At 39.0% G+C, this 19,097-nt stretch overlaps 2 protein-coding genes across 4 annotated transcripts; both read right to left on the bottom strand.

Moving 5' to 3' along the window:
• Positions 1 to 105: 105 nt before the first annotated feature.
• On the bottom strand, positions 106 to 9,804 carry LOC111869704 (the record flags this gene model as incomplete). Of its 2 annotated transcripts, none has more annotated exon segments than XM_033753533.1 (4): positions 106 to 435; positions 5,384 to 5,529; positions 7,623 to 7,768; positions 9,688 to 9,804. In XM_033753533.1, coding segments are annotated over 4 exon segments (534 nt in total), but the record flags the coding sequence as incomplete, so codon positions are not given.
• A 4,965-nt stretch (positions 9,805 to 14,769) lies between these two features.
• LOC111869703 (zinc finger protein 239-like) lies at positions 14,770 to 18,310 on the bottom strand. Of its 2 annotated transcripts, none has more exons than XM_023861404.2 (2): positions 17,561 to 18,310; positions 14,770 to 16,383 (listed from the first exon to the last, which is right to left on the bottom strand). In XM_023861404.2, exons 1-2 carry the CDS (start codon positions 17,693 to 17,695, stop codon positions 15,322 to 15,324), a joined length of 1,197 nt encoding a protein of 398 aa, XP_023717172.1. In that variant the 5' UTR covers positions 17,696 to 18,310; the 3' UTR covers positions 14,770 to 15,321. The 2 variants fall into 2 exon arrangements, with proteins under 2 accessions (XP_023717172.1, XP_023717173.1); XM_023861405.2 differs by lacking the exon at positions 17,561 to 18,310 and adding an exon at positions 17,250 to 17,314.
• Between the last annotated feature and the right edge of the window lie 787 nt (positions 18,311 to 19,097).

Genomic DNA, 19,097 nt, shown 5'->3' with positions numbered 1-19,097 from the left:
ATGAATGAAGTCTTCCAGTCACACTGCAAGTTACATTTTATCATGCTCCCATTTTCTATATATATATGTGTTCTTGGATGAGCTCTACGTCACCAAGGGAGCACAGTAAACTACAGCAACAGAACAAGAGAAATAAAAGTGGCACTATCTTCATGTAATTTTCTGAAGGGTAAAGGCGGACAGAGCATGAATTTAGCCTCTTCTCAGGATCTTACAGACCCTGGAACTTATAGACCTAGGCTGTCCTTCACTGACCTGAGAATGCTGCACATCTTGGACTGTGGTACAGGATTCATTTGTATATTGTACATCAGCAACAGTCTGCCAGGATGGCTGGATACATTCTAAGGTTGTGTGGATCAGTTTCTACGTGCTTTCCGTCTCCCAGGGCCAAGTGCTTCATGGATTTTCTGTAGGAGAACACCCACACTTTTGCTGAAAGTTGTAAGATGTATGGTAGTGTGAGGTGGCACCAGTTGGTGTATTAGCTTCCTGTAGAGACTGTGACTCAAGAGCCCATTATGTCTCCTGTAGTTGGTCTGTGTCCAGAGAACAGCAGGTGTTCTTCCTGCCATACCGTAAGTCTGAATATCTGAATGGGTTCCATTTGGGATGCAGAGGAAGTTGCTCAGCTTGTGTCAGCCATCCACATACCAAAATTTCTGGCTTCAAGTAATATGATAGGAGAGTGACATGTTACCATGGCTACTCAATCCTCCTGCTTATAGACCCAGCTACTGAACAGAAAGAATGTTCATTTAGTGCTAGGTGCTGAACTGTTACTCCAGCAGTTCTGAGTGAAGTCATACTGCACTGAAGCTGACCATGGTGTTCCCTGGGCCAGCTGTCACTGACTGAACTCAGTGGTGCTCCTCATATGGTACAGCACATTCCTAATCAATGGTGTGAGAAGTTTTGTCAGGTGCTGACAGACAAGTGGGTGTTTTGAAACATATCCGCTCTAGAGTTATGCTTTCCTGTGAATTTTAGGAGAGACATAGATTTGGGATAGCAGAAGACTGATAACAGAGGCTATGTAACATGAACTCTCACTCACCCTACTCACAGCTGGAAAAAAGAAGTAAAAATGAATGTATCTCTGTGAGGCATCTAGAAGGTATGACACACACAGTAGCAGGTGTAGTTTAAATAGCATGGGAAATACAGAGGATAACAGGTGGACAGCCTGTGTTCACAATTGAAGAGAAAACAACTGCAGGTCCTATGATTACAACATCTGCCTGTGGCTCTTCTGTGATTTCGTTGGTCTGATGTGTATCAAGTGTTATGTGGGTAGAATAAAGGAACCATTACCAGTGTTTGCAACAACTTGCGAGGCCCAAGCTCAGTATGTTTGTTTATGAAATGTTCTGGCACAGAGAACCACGAGAAACATTCTCATGTATGTGCTGCAGCCAGCAAGGAAGTCTTACACAATTTCTTTAACAATCTGGATAGAGAAACAGATGGGTATTCCAAACCACAATGTAGCAAACCTTGTAGAAAGCCTAGGCAGGATAAAGAAGGCATCATAAAAGACAAGAGGCAAAATAGGCTATAAGGATCCAAATGCTTGCATGTCCCTTGTGGTTTGCAGAAATGCATAAAGATAGCTGCTAGTACTTGTACAGCTATACAGCAGGGCAGATGTACATGAACAGAGAATCACCCAAAAGGACACCACTCAAACAACCAAAATCAGGCTGGTATGATGGCGAATTGGTTGAGCATTACCTCATTACTATCCTTGTTAAGAAAGAAAGAGACCAAGAAAATTCTCATATACAATCTCAGTCCACATATCAATGTGTGGTTATGTGTCTTTGAACTCAAGTTCACAGCTTTGCTTACGAGTGAAAGGAGACTGCATCCTGAAGGTGCTCCAGAACACTGCAGGTGAGTGTATAGGTTTGCTTGAAGAACTAATGAATGGTCCATGGGTAGAAGCTGAAAGAATCTAATAATGAGGATCAGGAAGATAGGTGTATAGCGCTACAAACAGGAATGAAGTGGTTGCCTTCAGAAGTTACGAAGAGTTAACCCTTTCCGGTCATCGTGTTTAGAAAAATTTCCGCAGCCAGATCATCAGGGGTATTAAATGCCTGCCAAGCTACTAAGTGAACTGTTCTGCCCAAAAAGTTGGCGCAATAAGAGCATAAAGTTAGAAAACCAAATATATACTTGTGTTTTCTATTCTTAGGCAAACTCAGCACTGCTTTAATATCTGGCAGTGAAATGGCGGTAGTCTTCAATACCAAACACGCTGAGTCATAATCTGTCCATCAGGGAAACAACTATTCTTAAAATGAACGGTTTTTCAGAGTATGGTAAGTTGCATGTCGCCTGTAAGTTTTTGATAGTTTGGAATTATAATGTGAACATAACCAGTGTCACTTTCAGCTGATGCAAATAATCTGATCCCCCTTTCATTGTTTTTTTATTATGTTTTGAAAATTATTTTGCTCTTGAACCCAACTGCTGATTCATCTATTACAAAGTTTTTATCTGGCACAACATCCTTCTGAAATTGTTTCTCTATATGCTTTATCACCCCATGAACTTTCTTGTCTTTTTGATGGCCCAACTACTTTATTCGGTGCAATCAAATCCCCACATGCATCATTGCCCATTGTCATGCCTTCCTACCCACCAACATGCAGCAACACTTGTTTCGCTCTCTCACTTTCTGACATCTTCTTGCTCGATTCTTCACCTACAGCACACGAGGGATTATATCTAGTTTCAATCCAAAGGGCCATAGTTTAGCTGAACACAAAAGCTTGCTACTAACATGTGACATGCCATAATATATAAATGACATTCATTCTTCAAGAATTTTCAAATTATGACTTCCAGATGGCAGTAGGAGGCAGACAAAACATTCATACATGCCTTGGTATAGCCTACAGAGCCAACTGGTGATGTATGATTGAAATATGACGCAGAAACATGAAACAAACTTTGTCGATAGTATATCAACATTTCTCCATGGAAGCACAGTCACCATGGATATTGTATATCGTTTGACCAAAAAGGGTTAAAATAAGGAAATGATGCATGCAATGAATGAAGGATTTCTACAGCAGCTTGCCAAGAAGAGAGATAAAGCTACACAAACTAAGTAGAAAAGATGGACTATCTTAATGTCCTACCAGGGACAAGAATTTATGCTTGCAATGAAACATGACTGTGGATCCAGAAAACCCCCTACCCTCCTCTACTAATATTTCTGGTGCTTGCTTGCTTACTTACTCGTGGAGCTGAGCCCTTCTGGAGGAGCCGCCAATTCTGCAGCTACTCAAGAATTTCCCAGCATTTTATGGAACCCGAAGGCTCATCACCATGTTCACAAGAGCCCTCCACTGGTCCCTATCCTGAGCCAGATCTATCCAATCCATACCATCCCATCCTCTGTCTCTAAGATCCGTTCTAATATTGTCCACCCACNCCCTGTTCTCAAACACCCTCAGTCTGTGTTCCTCCCTTAATGTTAGAGACCAAGTTTCACACCCATACAGAACCACAGGCAAAATTATAGTTTTGTATATTCTAATTTTTATGTTTTTGGACAACAGACGAGAAGACAAAAGGTTCTGGACTGAATGGTAGCAAGCATTACCCGAGTTCAATCGCCTCTTAATTTCCTCCTGAATCAGGTTTCGATCTGTTATCGTTGTTCCCAAATATCTGAATTGTGCCACATTTTGAAAACATCTGTTTCCTATCTTTATGTCATGATTTTGCCCTGCATTTTGGTGACGAGACAGTAACATATACTTAGTTTTCTCTGTGTTTACTTCTAGACCAACCTCTTTACTTGCATCAGTTAAAGTTTGCGTGTTTTTCTTTATGGTATCTACATCATCAGCGTAGACCAACAGCTGATGTGTCCCATTTAATTTCAGTCCCATTTGGTTTCCCTGGTGATACACGACAAAAAAGTTGAAACAAAACCAAAGAAATGTGAGGACTCTGAATAGGTGCCAGCAACTTCAAGGATGAAATCAAAGTAAGAATCAAGTGACAGTCCGCAACTTGACATGTCTGACCACTTACTTAGATGCAAGGATTGAAATTTCTCCCAAAGAAAGATATGTAATTGCAAAAATTAAACGCCCATAATAGCAACGATGCTTTTTTTATGGAAAAATGAAGATGCCTAATTTGATAACTGAAAAACTGTCACTTATTGTGCTGTTGTGAAGGGAACTAAATGCACTGTTCACTTTATGGTGGATGTATTCAAAATTTGTCATAGCTTACTTCTGAGCCCTCGCGGGTTCAGGTACAGCGAGCTCATTGGATTTTTTTCAGTTGACGCTAATCCTTCCAGTCGCACTAGGCCCTGGGGTTTACTCAGCCTCTAACAGAAATGAGTATCAGGAATTAATTAAATAATTTTCCTGGGGAATAAAGCACAGCCGGCACGTGGGGCTGACAACCTTACCTCCATCTTTGAGCCGATTGTCTAGACAATGTGGGACCCTCAACGTCTCACAACCCTATGGGCCTTCACGGCCTGGTAAAGGGATAGCTTTACTTTTTTTTTTTACTTCTGAGCCCACATCACATTAAAGAACAGTACAACAGGGTCTGAGAAGGCATGGGTAATAACTGAGGTATTTTGAACAGAATTTATTCCTTCAACTAAATATTATGTTTAAACAATCACCACTTGCTTATATATACATTTGGTGTTCGAAAACTGAAATATAAAGATACATTTATTTGGCGATCACATTTTGCATATAAAACAATTACTTAATAATTAATTCTCACCATATAACTTCACATAAAATACATGTGAACAATAATCTCACAGATCAAGGCATCTTTCCTTTCACACAATTTCTGATCAAAGAATGTCGTCTCAAACTGCTACAATCTGTAAATGCCTTATTGCACAATTTGCAAGTGTATGGTTTCTCACCTGTGTGTGTCACAAAATGCCTCTTTAAAGTACTGCTGTCCCTGAACCCCTTACTGCACACTTTGCACATGTACGGTGTCTCACCTGTGTGGATTTGAGAATGTCTCTTGTATGTAGTAATATCAGTAAATCTCTTGTTACATATTTTACAAACATATGGTCTATCTCCAGTGTGTGTTAAGGAATGCCTCTTTAGATTACTATTGAAAGTGAATCCTTTACCACATACATTACAAATATATGGCTTTTCACCAGTATGCACCACAGCATGTGTTTTTAATGCACTAATATGATTAAAAATTTTATTACACACATCACAACTAATGACTCTGGCTCCAGCATGAATCAGAATATGTTTTTTCAATGTTTTCATGGAATGAAATCCTCTATTACATTTTTCACACACATATGGCTTTTCTCCAGTATGGAGAAATGAGTGTTCAGTCAACTTACTTAATACTTTAAATCTTTTTCCACACTCCCCACATATGAAATATGTATCCTTGTTGTCCACACATACCCCTTGGCTGTGCTGAAGTGCTGATGTCAGGCCACTTCCACTAGCAGGCAAGGCTTCAGCCTGGTGATTTACTTCAGCACTAAATGTGAAAGAAATGGTATTAATATTTCTGAGCTCAGATGCCAGAAATATTCAATTACACAGCGCTAGCAATATCATTAATATCTTTAGTAACCAGAAACTAATAAAACCTATTTTCATTGCACAACAGTGTACGAAAGTAGTGGCAGACGGTGCAATAAAAGATGCGTACAACTTGTAGTAGACAAGTTTTTAAAATTTCCTATCTTCTGGGATATAATGCTGAAAGTCAACAGACATTCTCTAAGGAACGTGTCACTCGCCTCCATATTCAAGGTCGAAGAACTGCATGGCTTATTCTTTGACCCTGAAGATGGAGGCAACATGTTCCTCTGAAACATCAGTTGCCTTTCAACAGACTGCATACTGTTTATATCCCAGAAGACAGAAAGAAGTCTTCATAACCACTGCTGTGAGAACCTCAAATCCTACTTGGACAATTTTGCTTTTGACTACAAAAACAGGAACACACTGAACATTTACGAATTGCTTGCCCAGCACACTCTCTGGATACCTTATGTCTGAGCAATATGAAGATATTGTCCCCATTAGGAGTAGGAGGAGATGATGATGATGATGATTATTGTGACAGTACAAGTGAAGATACCTCGTACAAATATGGATTCTGAAGAAAATGCAAAGTGTGACAATTGTGTCTTATGGATATTGAGACAACTGTATTATAACAAAACAGAATGAAACTCATAAAGTGAGGAGGAAGAACTATGCAACATGGATAGGATTACACTAAAGAATTTACACTTTAAATCTGGCCACAGAGTATGTACCGCACTGCTTGCCTTGCCATGAAACTGACAGTAGTACAAGCTTCTTGCCTGCCTTACTCTTCAACCCTCCAGCTGGAGACAGTTCATTCTTCTGAATCATCAGTGAATGTGTACCAGATTACGTGGCATTATACCCAAGATGGTATTCTTCTTATAAGTAACAAGTTTTAGATTTCGCTGGATTTACTTTAGCTCACTTTATTAGTTTATGCAGTTTTTCTCAATGTTGTATTTTAGCGTCCTGTTGCACTGGTTTTCGTCCATGATATGTATGCCGTGTCCATCTTGTAGTGCACTCAATTTCACCTGTTATTTCACAACATGTTTTGGCAACACAGTGTCATCATCAGGTGCTCCGTTTACGTTAATCTATTGCATTGCTTGCCATTATGTCATTGTAAAATTATTTTAAAAATATTTAAAAATATTCGTCAATTATAATAAATTTTTATACGCTAAAATCTTGTTAAGATATTCATCTTATATATCCCAATTCAAACCCGCGCATGGTTCCTCCATATGGGAGTCACTCCTCTTATACTCCGTGTATATCATGTCTCGTGATGTGTGTTCCCTTTTTGGCTGCAGGTGTTGTAATGTTGGGAACCAACATTACACGGAGTATAAGACGAATGACTCCCATATGGAGGAACCATGCGTGGGTTTGAATTGGGATATATAAGATGAATATCTTAACAAGATTTTAGCATATAAAAATTTATTATAATTGACAAATATTTTTAAATATTTTTTAAATAATTTTACAATGACATAATGGCAAGCAATGCAATAGATTAACGTAAATGGAGCACCTGATGATGGCACTGTGTTGCCAAAACATGTTGTGAAATAACAGGTGAAATTGAGTGCACTACAAGACGGACACGGCAGTTTTTCTCATTAGCTGATCACAGTGGCCACGTGGTTTAAAGCATGAATGTCTGTGTTTATTCTGTGTGTAGGTAGCGGCCTTGTTGTGGGCTGATCCCACATCCAAGGAGTCCTACCAACTGTGTACAGGATTAAGAAACTGAAAAAGCAGCCAAGGGCCAACAAAAGGACTGCAGAGTCATAGATGCACTATGCTAAATGCCTCTAGACTGGCTAAGAATATTTATTTACATCACATGGATAATATCCTGTGGTGGTGTGTTCTATCAGTGGAAGTGTATCTGCAGTGTCTGTGAACCATGTACCATAGATGAAACAGACTACCACAAGAAAAGTGAAACTTCACCCCATTATACAATTTAAATGAAAGTGAGCCACCTCTCATAACTAAAAATCAATAAATATTTCAAACCTGTTTCCATCATTTTCTTCAAGATGCAAGTTTGGTTCCACTACTATCGATTCCGGTTCTTCTTTTACGTCTTTAACGGGAATCTGTATGGAACCATCCTTCAGATTGGAAGATGCTGCTGGCTCTGCAGTGCACGGGTTCTCTTCCTGATTATCATTATAATACATTAAAATACAAATTACATATGAAGGGATACTCAGAATTAATGCCTCCCAAGTTTCTTTTTCTAAACTGGAACAAATATTTCACTGGAAGCAAAATGGGTCATCTTGAACTGTATTTTGTAGTTCTGTGCCTTAGGGAAGATTTATGGTAAGTGCCACTGATCTATTTTGAGCACTTCCTGAGTGCCCACTGTCTGCTTTACCTATGCATACTCACTCCATGATCGTAGCTCCAATATTTGGTTAACTTCTACACCTAACACAGATTGGCTATGTTTTTCCATGGGACACACCAGCTGCTACTCACACTGACTCATTTAAGTATGGCTGCTAACAGGAGACAAATCATTTGATGCAGCTGAAATGACAGCTTCTAAAGAGGTAACAAGCAGTTCTGAATCTACTCATAAGTAGTTCCCTTCCTCTGCTGTGAGTACAGAACTGGCTTTTTGTGCCAAGCGGTATGACATAATATTAATGCTTATTTTGTAAGCTTTAATATAAGCCCAAGTTTGGCTCTGTATGTTAAGCAGAAACAAAATGATGACAAAATCTGCTGTCATCTGTTCTAAATTTTACAGCTCTTTATATTTAAATTGCCAGTAATTCAAAGAAATGTTTAAAATATATGTGAGGCAGGATAGCTCAGTTGGTATAGCAACAGGCTGGACAGCCAGGGTTCAATGCCCAGCAGGAACAAGATATTTTCCTCTTCTGCACAGTGTCCAGACTGGCTGTGTGGCCCATCAAGCCTAAATTCCAATGGGTACTGAGGACTCTTTCACCAGGGTAAAGCCGCCATGGAGTGAAGCTAATCATTTTACCTCCATCTAGTGCTGAGGTAAAGAATGGTGGAGCTATATCTTCACTCCACCATGTCATGGCATAGCACTTAATTAAGCACAGGGGCTACTTTCCCTGTACCTTTAAGAAATATATCGGATACTTTGAATATAGTCATTTCTGATATACAAAGTTTCACTTAAATCAGAGAAGGTAAGGTTGAAAACGATACTTCAGTGCATCAACTTGACATGGAATGACCCAAAGAACCCTCCCCCAGTGTCATTTCACCCAATATAAATCTAACATGGATGACACGAGCTTTGAACTCTAGCCTCTGTGATAAGAAGCCAAGTCATCAGGCAGATGACGATGGTTGGCTTCTTTCGAAGTTTACATCTTTTTAGAGAAACCATGCTTTTTTTCTCAGACAATGGAGTAAAGAAAATTCAGAGCTTATAACCACTCTGTGGAGAAAACTTTGATGTCTGATGTGCCCAGAGTGGCAAGGATTATTATTCATCATGTGAGGCAGATGCTGCAAGGGAGCCAGTAACCTTCACTGCATGCTCTTGCTTCAGCCTCACCATCAATCAGTGCAACCAACCCCAACAGTGAATTTGCACAGCAGAAATCTATCCTACCTGCAGATTTGACATGAAATTTGTAACATAACAGTTAATGTTTCCAATTTCTTTTCAAAGATGTTTAACAATTATACTGTGCATCTGACTCCTAGTACTCATTTCTGTTAGAGGCTGAGTCGACCCACGGGCCATAGTGCGGCTGGAAGGATTAGGTCAATTGAAAAAAATCCAATGACCTCATCGGGGCTTGAACCCGCGACCTTCTGGCTTGTAGCATAACCCCTCAACCAACTATGCTACTGCATTCATTAAATAATCTTCCTGGGGAGTAAAGCACGGCCAGCATGGAAGGCTGACAATCTTACCGCCATCTTTGAGCCGATTGTCCAGATAGTGTAGGACCCTCAATGTCGCACAACCCTACGGGCCTTCAGGGCCTGGTACGGGGATAGCTTTACTTCTTATTTTACTTTACTGTGCATTTGACATCATCATATTCAGAATGCATCAAATACCTTATTTGTGACTCACCTCACTCTCTCCAGCAGTTTCACTGTTTGTCTGCAGTGGATCCAACTCACCGTCTGAATACGGCTCTTCTTTTATTACAGGTTCTTCTTCCATGGCAATCTGCACAACAAAAAATTCCCCTATTGATAAATATTCTCAAGCTCTTCATTGCTTGTGGACATTTCTTCCTGCCCATAACACTATGCAAAAGCACAAGTGCTTTCTCAGCATCAGCAATTCAAAATAACACAGTCACTGAAATATTTCAGGATTTCTCACACAAATATCAAATTGCCACGAAACCTTCACAGATGATATACATTGTATGAGCTCAGAAGACTCCAAATACTCATATGCACTGACATTCAATGTGTACATACCAAACGCATTTGCTCTTCTGCACAGAAAAGAATCTGTCAGTTTTAGGCTGACTGACCTGAAGAATTAATGTGGCATAGTGCCTGCATATATCTGTGTTACAGCTAAAGTGAATGATGTGGTTATTATGAATAATAATCAACAATTATACAAAATTACCAGCAAGGAATTAATTATACACAATCACTACTACTCATGACTGCCAGATCACTACCATAAAGTGAGCGCGTGTGCATGTACATATATTTCATACACTGCAGATACATGCACGTACCAATCATATCTTCATGACATAAGCCTGGATGCTAAAACTGTCCAATACTTCTAACTTTTTTTTTAACAACTGCATTATCTACACACTGCTGCAAATCCTTTCATTGATGCACACTTTGGCAGTGCCTGTTGCACCTTTCTTTCCAAATGAAATTCATACTGATTAGTAATATGGATCCACATTCAAAATACATACTTACTTTACTTACTCATGGAGCTGAGCCCTTCTGGAGGAGCTGCCAATTCTGCAGCTACTCAAGAATTTCCCAGCATTTTATGGAACCCGAAGGTTCATTACCGTGTTCACAAGAGTCCTCTTCTGGTCCCTATCCTGAGCCAGATCTATCCAATCCATACCATCCCATCCTATCTCTCTAAGATCCATTCTAATATTGTCCACCCACCTACGCCTTGGTCTTTTTCCTTCTGGCTTTCCCACCAATATCCTATATGCATTCGTCTCTCCCATTTGTGCTACATGACCTGCCCACCTCATCCTCCTGGACTTGATCATTCTAATTATACTTGGAGAAGAGTACAAATTATGAAGCACCTCATCATGCAGTTTTCTCCAACCTCCTGTCACTTCATCCCTCTTCGGTCCAAATATTCTCCTCAACACCCTGTTCTCAAACACCCTCAGTCTATGTTCCTCCCTTACTGTCAGAGACCAAAAATACAATTCAATAGCGAATAGTACATTTCATGAAAAACTGCATGATAACCCAGTTGGATCAAAACGTAGCAAATGTACATAATGAAATGAATGATAATAAAATAACATTGGTTATTTATTACAAATTTGATGGGTTGATAGTTGTATAATAATACCATATATAATGCACAGCAGGATACAAACAATAAAGATTTACCATGGCTATCCTCACTCACTTCAGGCCATTACTGAGATACTACCTAATTGGACCATGACATCTTCCTTCCAGATCATTATTATTCTTTCATTCAGTCAATGGAAGCTATATGCTCAGTACCACAAAATGAAGTGCAAACAAACAAATAAGAGCACTTTCTTATCCCTACCCTGGGCTAAATTAATCTACTACACTATCTTCCATCTAACATCCATTTTATATCATTCACCTGTCTATGTCTCGATCTTCCAAGTGGTTTCTTCCCTCTCAATTCAGCATACACTTCTCAAGTCACTCATGCGTGCTACATGTCCAACACATTTCATCTTCCTTTATATGCTTATCCCAATATTTTGGAACAGTGCAACCATGAAGCTTTTCATTATGCAATTTCTGGAGCCTCTTGTTATTTCATCCTTCTTGTGCCCAAGTATTCTCCTCAGCACCGTTCTCAAACACCCTCAATCTACGGGAATATACTTCCGTCAATTTAGGAGACGTTTCACACCACAAGAAACATATGTGCATTTAGTTCACATACTTACCAGGGCTAGTAGGGGCCTCGAGGTAGGAAAATTTGCAGTTGGTATACTTCCTGGATTTCTTGAGGATGCAGAGCCAGACTATTTGTGAATAGGGCAGGTAACACAAGCCACGTGGGAAATACTGTCGTCTGTTATCAACATTGGATCTACACGGATGCTGTTACTTTAGCACAATCCAATATTTCATAAACAACGAAAACGCATTCATTCCTGCACTCGTCTGGTTTGGCATATCCTGCGAACGATCACATATGCCCAGTTACTAAAGTGACATATCAACTGGATCCACAGCTTTGTTCATCAGCCACATAATATACCGTACGAACTTAGGGCAATAATGCCCACGCTTACAGTATTAAAATAAACACTTTTCAACGATGTCCAACTCACGTGCTCCCTTGGTTAGCCGGCTTCGTTTACTTTTTCGTATAAATCTTCCATTGCAAAATGGCGGACATCATCTAATTATGATCTGTGCCCGACCTCTCTAAGATCTGGGTAAAAGTAGAAGAGGGATTCAAATACACAAATATTGTTAAAAAATTAGGTTACTTACGGTTTCTTATGTGCGGTAATGTGCAGAATGGTGGACGAAGAAAATGGTAATCGAAGTAGCCACATTACGGTTAATTATATGAGCAATTGCTATTATTAAAATCGTGGTGGAAGTTGGAAGCTACTACCAGATGCTGCCTATACTTTATTTGAAACTTGAAATTAACGTAACAGTCTTGAAATCTGTGAGGCTATGGCTACAGCCAAGACTAAAATTTTATGTACCACACGGGGGTCTTCCCGGGGAGGAAAAAGCAGGAGTTAACAAGTGGCCACTCACCTCCACCAAAGTCTTAAGGTTTATGTGTGTTATGTTTATGCCCCTGTACACCTGCATAATAATACGCCAATTTACGGAAAATTTAACCATTACTGAATAATGAAATCTTATCCCTCTACTTAATTACCAAATAAATTAATGCATCTTGTCTTGAGCGTGACATATAGACACTGGTACAGATCTAGTATTCTTCACTTCAGTACCGACTGGAGATGACAGAAGTTTATGATTACTAATTTAATGCCAAATACCACTGACAGGAATCAGACAACATGCACACAGGCAATGCTGGCAATATGCCTGACAGTCACACTACTGACTGAACTGAGCTTGAGCCATAGTTCATTAATCAATAGTATGGGTTATATATGGGGAAATAATGATTTCCCAAAGACGTAGAAGGTGGACTTGACTGATTATAACGTATTATCCGAGTATATTACCAGTGCCCCTGATGAAACCCCAGAGACAACTGTCAGGATAGTCTCCAGGATGCAATTCAAACTTGAATCCTATGAAACCCAGGGCAACTGAGGGAACCATATAGTATCTCAGTGCAGATGGAGGAGGTAAACAGCATATTTACATGAAAATTGACTAATAATTTTTTATCAATATGAATATACAATGCATTTGATTAATAACATTTTACTGAAAACTTCTGTCTTCCTTATTTCACATGTTACTGTATTGTGAAGATGGGTGATTCTGCCCATCAACCATCCTGCATATTACAAAGCCTGTAAACAGTCTGCAGTGTTCATATGTGGATACAGTGTCTTAAGAATAGGAAAAATGTCTTAAACATGTATCACAGTTGGTGTTTTCCATGTGGCATGTATATATGCAATGTAGTAAAATCTTAAGCTGTTAGCCATGTAAGTTGGTTAAGAATTACTGTACCAGGTACCATCTGTTCCATCATCAGACTCTGACATGGTTGATAGCCTGAGAAGATTTTATTAACTTCAGACTCTACGAAAGCTTCAAATCTGACTTAGGTACACAACCAAAAACAATTCACGGTTGGTATCAAAGTGGAAAATTTAAAGTTTCAAGAAGGCATTAACTCAGTAGGGACATTTGTAACCATGTTAGGTGGGTCCGTTGTCACCACAGCGTGGCGCGTCCTCAGGTTGCGGATGGAGGAGACACCCTCCAGTTATGGAGGGAAGCTGCGAATATATTGAATAAGCAGTCGCGGACAGCCGACAAGGGGTGGTCCTCCAGCTTGGGGGTTGGGCGTGGGGCTGACAACTCCTCGCCATAAAAAATTGCTTTGTTATGAAAATGAACACAAAGCCTTGGACTTGGACAGATCCTCTGGATAAACAACCTAAGCTAAAGAAAATGGAAACCAAATTGGACTGAAATTAAACGGGACACATCAGCTGTTGGTCTATGCCGATGATGTAGATACCATAAAGAAAAACACACAAACTTTAATTGACGCAAGTAATGAGAGTGGTCTAGAAATAAACACAGAGAAAACTAAGTACATGTTACTGTCTCATCATCAAAATGCAGGGCAAAATCATGACATAAAGATAGGAAACAGATGTTTTGAAAATGTGGCACAATTCAGATATTTGGGGACAACGATAACAGATCGAAACCTGATTCGGGAGGAAATTAAGAGGCGACTGAACTCGGGTAATGCTTGCTACCATTCAGTCCAGAACCTTTTGTCTTCTCGTCTGTTGCCCAAAAACATAAAAATTAGAATATACAAAACTATAATTTTGTCTGTGGTTCTGTATGGGTGTGAAACTTGGTCTCTAACATTGAGGGAGGAACACAGACTGAGGGTGTTTGAGAACAGAGTGTTGAGGAGAATATTTGGACCAAGGAGAGATGAAGTGATAGGAGGTTGGAGAAAACTGCATAATGAGGAACTTCATAACTTGTACTCTTCTCCAAGTATAATTAGAATGATCAAGTCAAGGAGGATGAGGTGGGCAAGGCATGTAGCACGAATGGGGGAGAAGAGGCATGCATATAGGATATTGGTGAGAAAGCCAGAAGGAAAGAGACCATTTGGAAGACCAAGGCGTAGGTGGGTGGACAATATAAAAATGGTTCTTAGAGACACAGAATGAGATGATATGGATTGGATTGATCTGGCTCAGGACAGGGACCAGTGGAGGGCCCTTGTGAACATGGTAATGAACCTTCAGGTTCCATAAAATACTGGGAAATTCTTGAGTGGCTGCACAATTGGCGGCTTCTCAAGAAGGGCTCAGCTCCATAAGTAAGTAAGTAAAGGGCATTTGTAACTCATTTCATGTTCCATTTGTGGATAACTTCCACGGAACATTTTGTCAATTCAGTGAATAACAATTTCTGCTGGAATTAAAACAAGTATCATGGATGGACAAAGTAGCTAAGAACACTACTAAGAACAGTGGTACCAATGGCTGCCACAGGAATGATGTGCGTTAATTATAGATTAAATGAACAGCAATTATTTCATTTTAAAATAAACAGTATATACCTTGATATTCAAATGGAGTCAACTCTTATATGACTATCTGATGTGAGATATTTACAAACAGTTAACTGTATGAAAGGATGATAAAACAGTATTCAGTTTGAATAAACAATAACAAACACATTTTACATAATTCCAAGAAAATATTCCACTTAAATTCACAGTAATTTCTGCGGACCTTCACCCCCACAACATCGTATTTATGAGGGCCCATAAAACTCGAACAATTCACTTTATTGCTTCTATATTCAGTGTCTGGGTTCATGCACTGTTGGCAATGTTGTTCTTTGCAGAGTGGGACAGAATATGTTTCTTGAACCATGTACTACTACTGAAACTTTTACCACATTCATTACAGATCTGCTGCTTTTCTGCTGAATGTGTCTCAATATGCTGCTTCAAATTTCCTCTATACGTGAATCCTTTATTACAAACAGAACATGTAAATGGGTGTTGCTGACCAGTATGAGTTATATAATGTGTTCTCAAATTGCCCTTTGTAAAAAAACATTTACTACAGATATCACATGTATAAGGTTTCTCACCAATATGTCTAGATGTGTGCGTTTTCAACTGAGAATTTCTGCAAAACCCTTCCCCACACACGCCACACACGAATGGCTTCTTTTCAGAATGTGTCAGTAAATGGGCTTTTAAATTGCCACGGGTACTAAAGCCAATGCCACAACTTTTACATTTGTGAGGTTTTTCACCAGTGTGTGTCAGATTATGAGTTTTAAGATTTCCGGAATTGCCGAAACATTTCCCACACTCATCACATTTGTATGGCTTCTCTCCTGTATGTATGACCAAATGTTGCTTTAAATTTGAATTATCTGTAAACCCCTTACCACAATATGTACATGAGAAAGGTTTTTCACCTGTATGAGTCCGTAAGTGCCTTCGTAAATCTCCACATTGAATGTATCCCTTTCCACACATTTTACATACATGTGGCTTAACTCCTGTATGAGAAAGCCCATGTTTCTTGAGCTCACTACTTGTAACGAATCTTTTCCCACAAAGTTGACACAGGTGAAGTTTCTCTCCGGTGTGTATCTTGTTGTGCACCCTGAGACTGCAAGCATAACCAAAACCTTTGCCGCAAACACCACACACATATGGCCTGTCCCCATAATTTGTAAATGAACATGACCTAACAGATCCCTTAACAGGCGCTATGTTCATGTGAACTTCGTGGGTTTCGTTAATCCTTTGATTCTTTTCATCAGTGCAATCATCATGTTCATCCTTGTTTCCTTTCACTGAGGAACGACAAAGGAAATGCTCCCAATTAGCAGCTGAACAGTATTCTTCATTTTCCTGTGAAAAAAAGAATATTTTCCATGACTCCTTCTACAAAATTGTCAACAATTTAAAGAGGTCTTGAATAACTCCCGGTACAGTAGAAAATATTCACAAGCTACAGAGAGATACCATTACATTGAAGTGAATATTATCTTCGTTTTGCCTAACAGGAAATGAAGAGGTGATAACATTTACAAAACAGAAGCAATTAAAAAATTATGTGAATATCTTCCATTGCCATCCTCAGCTATATCGTATGTCACGAGTCATTTCACTGCATGATCCTCCCATCAAGCAAAACACCTATTAAATTTAAATAAAAGTTAAACATTTGTTAAGGTTAAAAGTAACTGTAATGTGTTTAAAATTGGAATGGATAATCAATCCAAGATTTTCTCTTTAAGGGATGAACACTGTAGTGAACCTGTCATATGTGCATATCTGATGTAGTTCTGTTGTGGACGTCTTGTTTGTTGAGTACGGTATTCTTTGCAACTGGTGTCTAATGTAAAATGTTGGTCTAGTTACGTTGTCACTGGCCCATGTTTGCTGGATGTAGAAGGCCATCATTCATCATCCAGAATACCACACTCAGCGAATAAGACATCAAGAACAGAACTACATCATATATCCTCACATTACAAGTGCACTACAGTGTTTATCCTCTAAGAGAAAAATCTTGGACTGTTTATCCACTTCAATTTTAAACATATTATAATTATTTTTACCTTACAAACATTACACTTTTATGACATTATAACTGGTGCCTCCCTCAATGGATGATATAGGCGAAACAATTTCCAACATACAATGTAACTGAAAGTGGCAAGGGAAGGCCAAAACATATATTAATAACAAGAAAAATAAAAGAAATACTGTACTAATTTCAGAAACTTGCACATGACTGCAAATAAATAAATTGATCAATGCAACAAAATGCCTTCAAAGCCTCGTAGCTCACCGAATATCGTACAATACGTCAAAACTAAAAACAGTCTCTTGTTAAAATGCACACTAATGAAGAATTTAATAACTACTTTGCGGCCGGCGCGTAGGGCTGACAACCTTGCCGCCATCTATTAGCCGATTGTCTAGAAAATGTGGGAACCTCAACATCTCACAACCCTATGGGCCTCCACGGCTTGTTACGGGGATACCTTTACTTTTACTCCTTTCCCCCCCCCCCACTTACCTCAATTTCACACTTTACTTCAACGAAAGTAAATGGGCCAACATTTTGAACGTTTCTGGAAATGGCTTCAGACGTCGATGACGTATTGGACGAATTAGAATACTCTGTATCTGCTTTTACATTATATTCAGCCATTATATATTATAAGGCTATCACTGTTAATAATAGGAGAGAGAGTGAAATAAATTCTATATGTCCTAACCAACATCTCACACATTGCAAAGAAGGAAAGATCGTGCATGCCATTCAGACAAGTCGACAATCGAATGATAAAATATGAATGTCAATAATTATAACCTCCTGCACAGAGTAAATTAATAATAACCGATAATCAGCCTAGTGTGGGGCACTAACGAACTGTCGAACGCTGTCGGACAATACGGATTAAAGCGGATTAAACCGATTAGACCATCTCCTTCCCCTCCTTCTATCCCTTCGCTCTCACACGCGCTCTGCCGGCGTTACGACAACACATCGGTGAACGGGTCGCTAGTTACTCGTAAACTAGCGGCAGGGGTGTGTATTATGTTAACCAGATTCGGTTGCTGAGTCGAATTGTTCGGTCTTACTCCACAGCAACTGCGTGAAGTGGCGTTGTACGGAAAACTGCGGTTATTCTATCAGAACACACAAAGCACAATTTAATTATGGGATTGAGGAGGGTAAACTGTGGAATTCAATATTTTTGCGTCCTTGTGATAAATGTGGAATGGAACTGATGTGGGAAGAATTTATTGAACCTTTGGGTCCCATTAAATAAAACATATTGTATGTATTTTACAACGATAAGGAAAGATATTGTAAACTCCCCTATAAAGTATTTACATTCTCATATTAATAGTACACAAGTTATGGACTTTCTGGGGGTGTCTTTGGATCCATCCTTATCTTGGCAAGGACATATATCTAAAACGATAAAGAAATTAAATTCTGCTTGCTTTGCCATTAGGTCTCTGAAATCGTTACTATCTATTAATGATCTAAGAATGATATATTTTGCCTATGCTCACTCTATAATTGTATATGGAATTGCCTTTTGGGGAAATGCCACTAATAGCAAGGATGTCTTCATAGTGCAAAAAAGAATTATAAGGAGTATTATGAATGTAAATTCTAGAGCCTCTTGCCGGGGATTTTTTAAATATTTAAACATGTTGCCTTTTTATTCTCAATATATACTTTCGCTTTTGCTTCTGGTGGTGAAAAATATGCATTTGTTTGCACTAAATGCTGAAATACATGTCATAAATACACGACAAAGTACCAGCTTACACGTGCCATTGATAAATTTGGCCAAATATAAGAATAGTTTGTGTTGTATGGGTATTAAAATATTTAATAATCTGCCACATAATTTAAGAAAATTATCGAGTGATTATAAAAAATTTAAGTTAGCTATAAATAATTTTCTCTTAAATCAATCATTTTATTCGATAAATGAATACTTGGAGTGGTCAAAAGAAAGGAAATAGAATACAGGTGAATATTTGTTTTATTTAGATACACTTATGTGTAGTAGTTTTTGTAGACTCTGTAT

Source organism: Cryptotermes secundus, unplaced genomic scaffold (genome assembly GCF_002891405.2).
Source record: "Cryptotermes secundus unplaced genomic scaffold, Csec_1.0 scaffold1851, whole genome shotgun sequence".
Taxonomy (NCBI): domain Eukaryota; kingdom Metazoa; phylum Arthropoda; class Insecta; order Blattodea; family Kalotermitidae; genus Cryptotermes; species Cryptotermes secundus.
The sequence above is the reverse complement of the archived record's forward strand: the minus strand, read 5'-3'. Positions and strand labels throughout refer to the sequence as shown.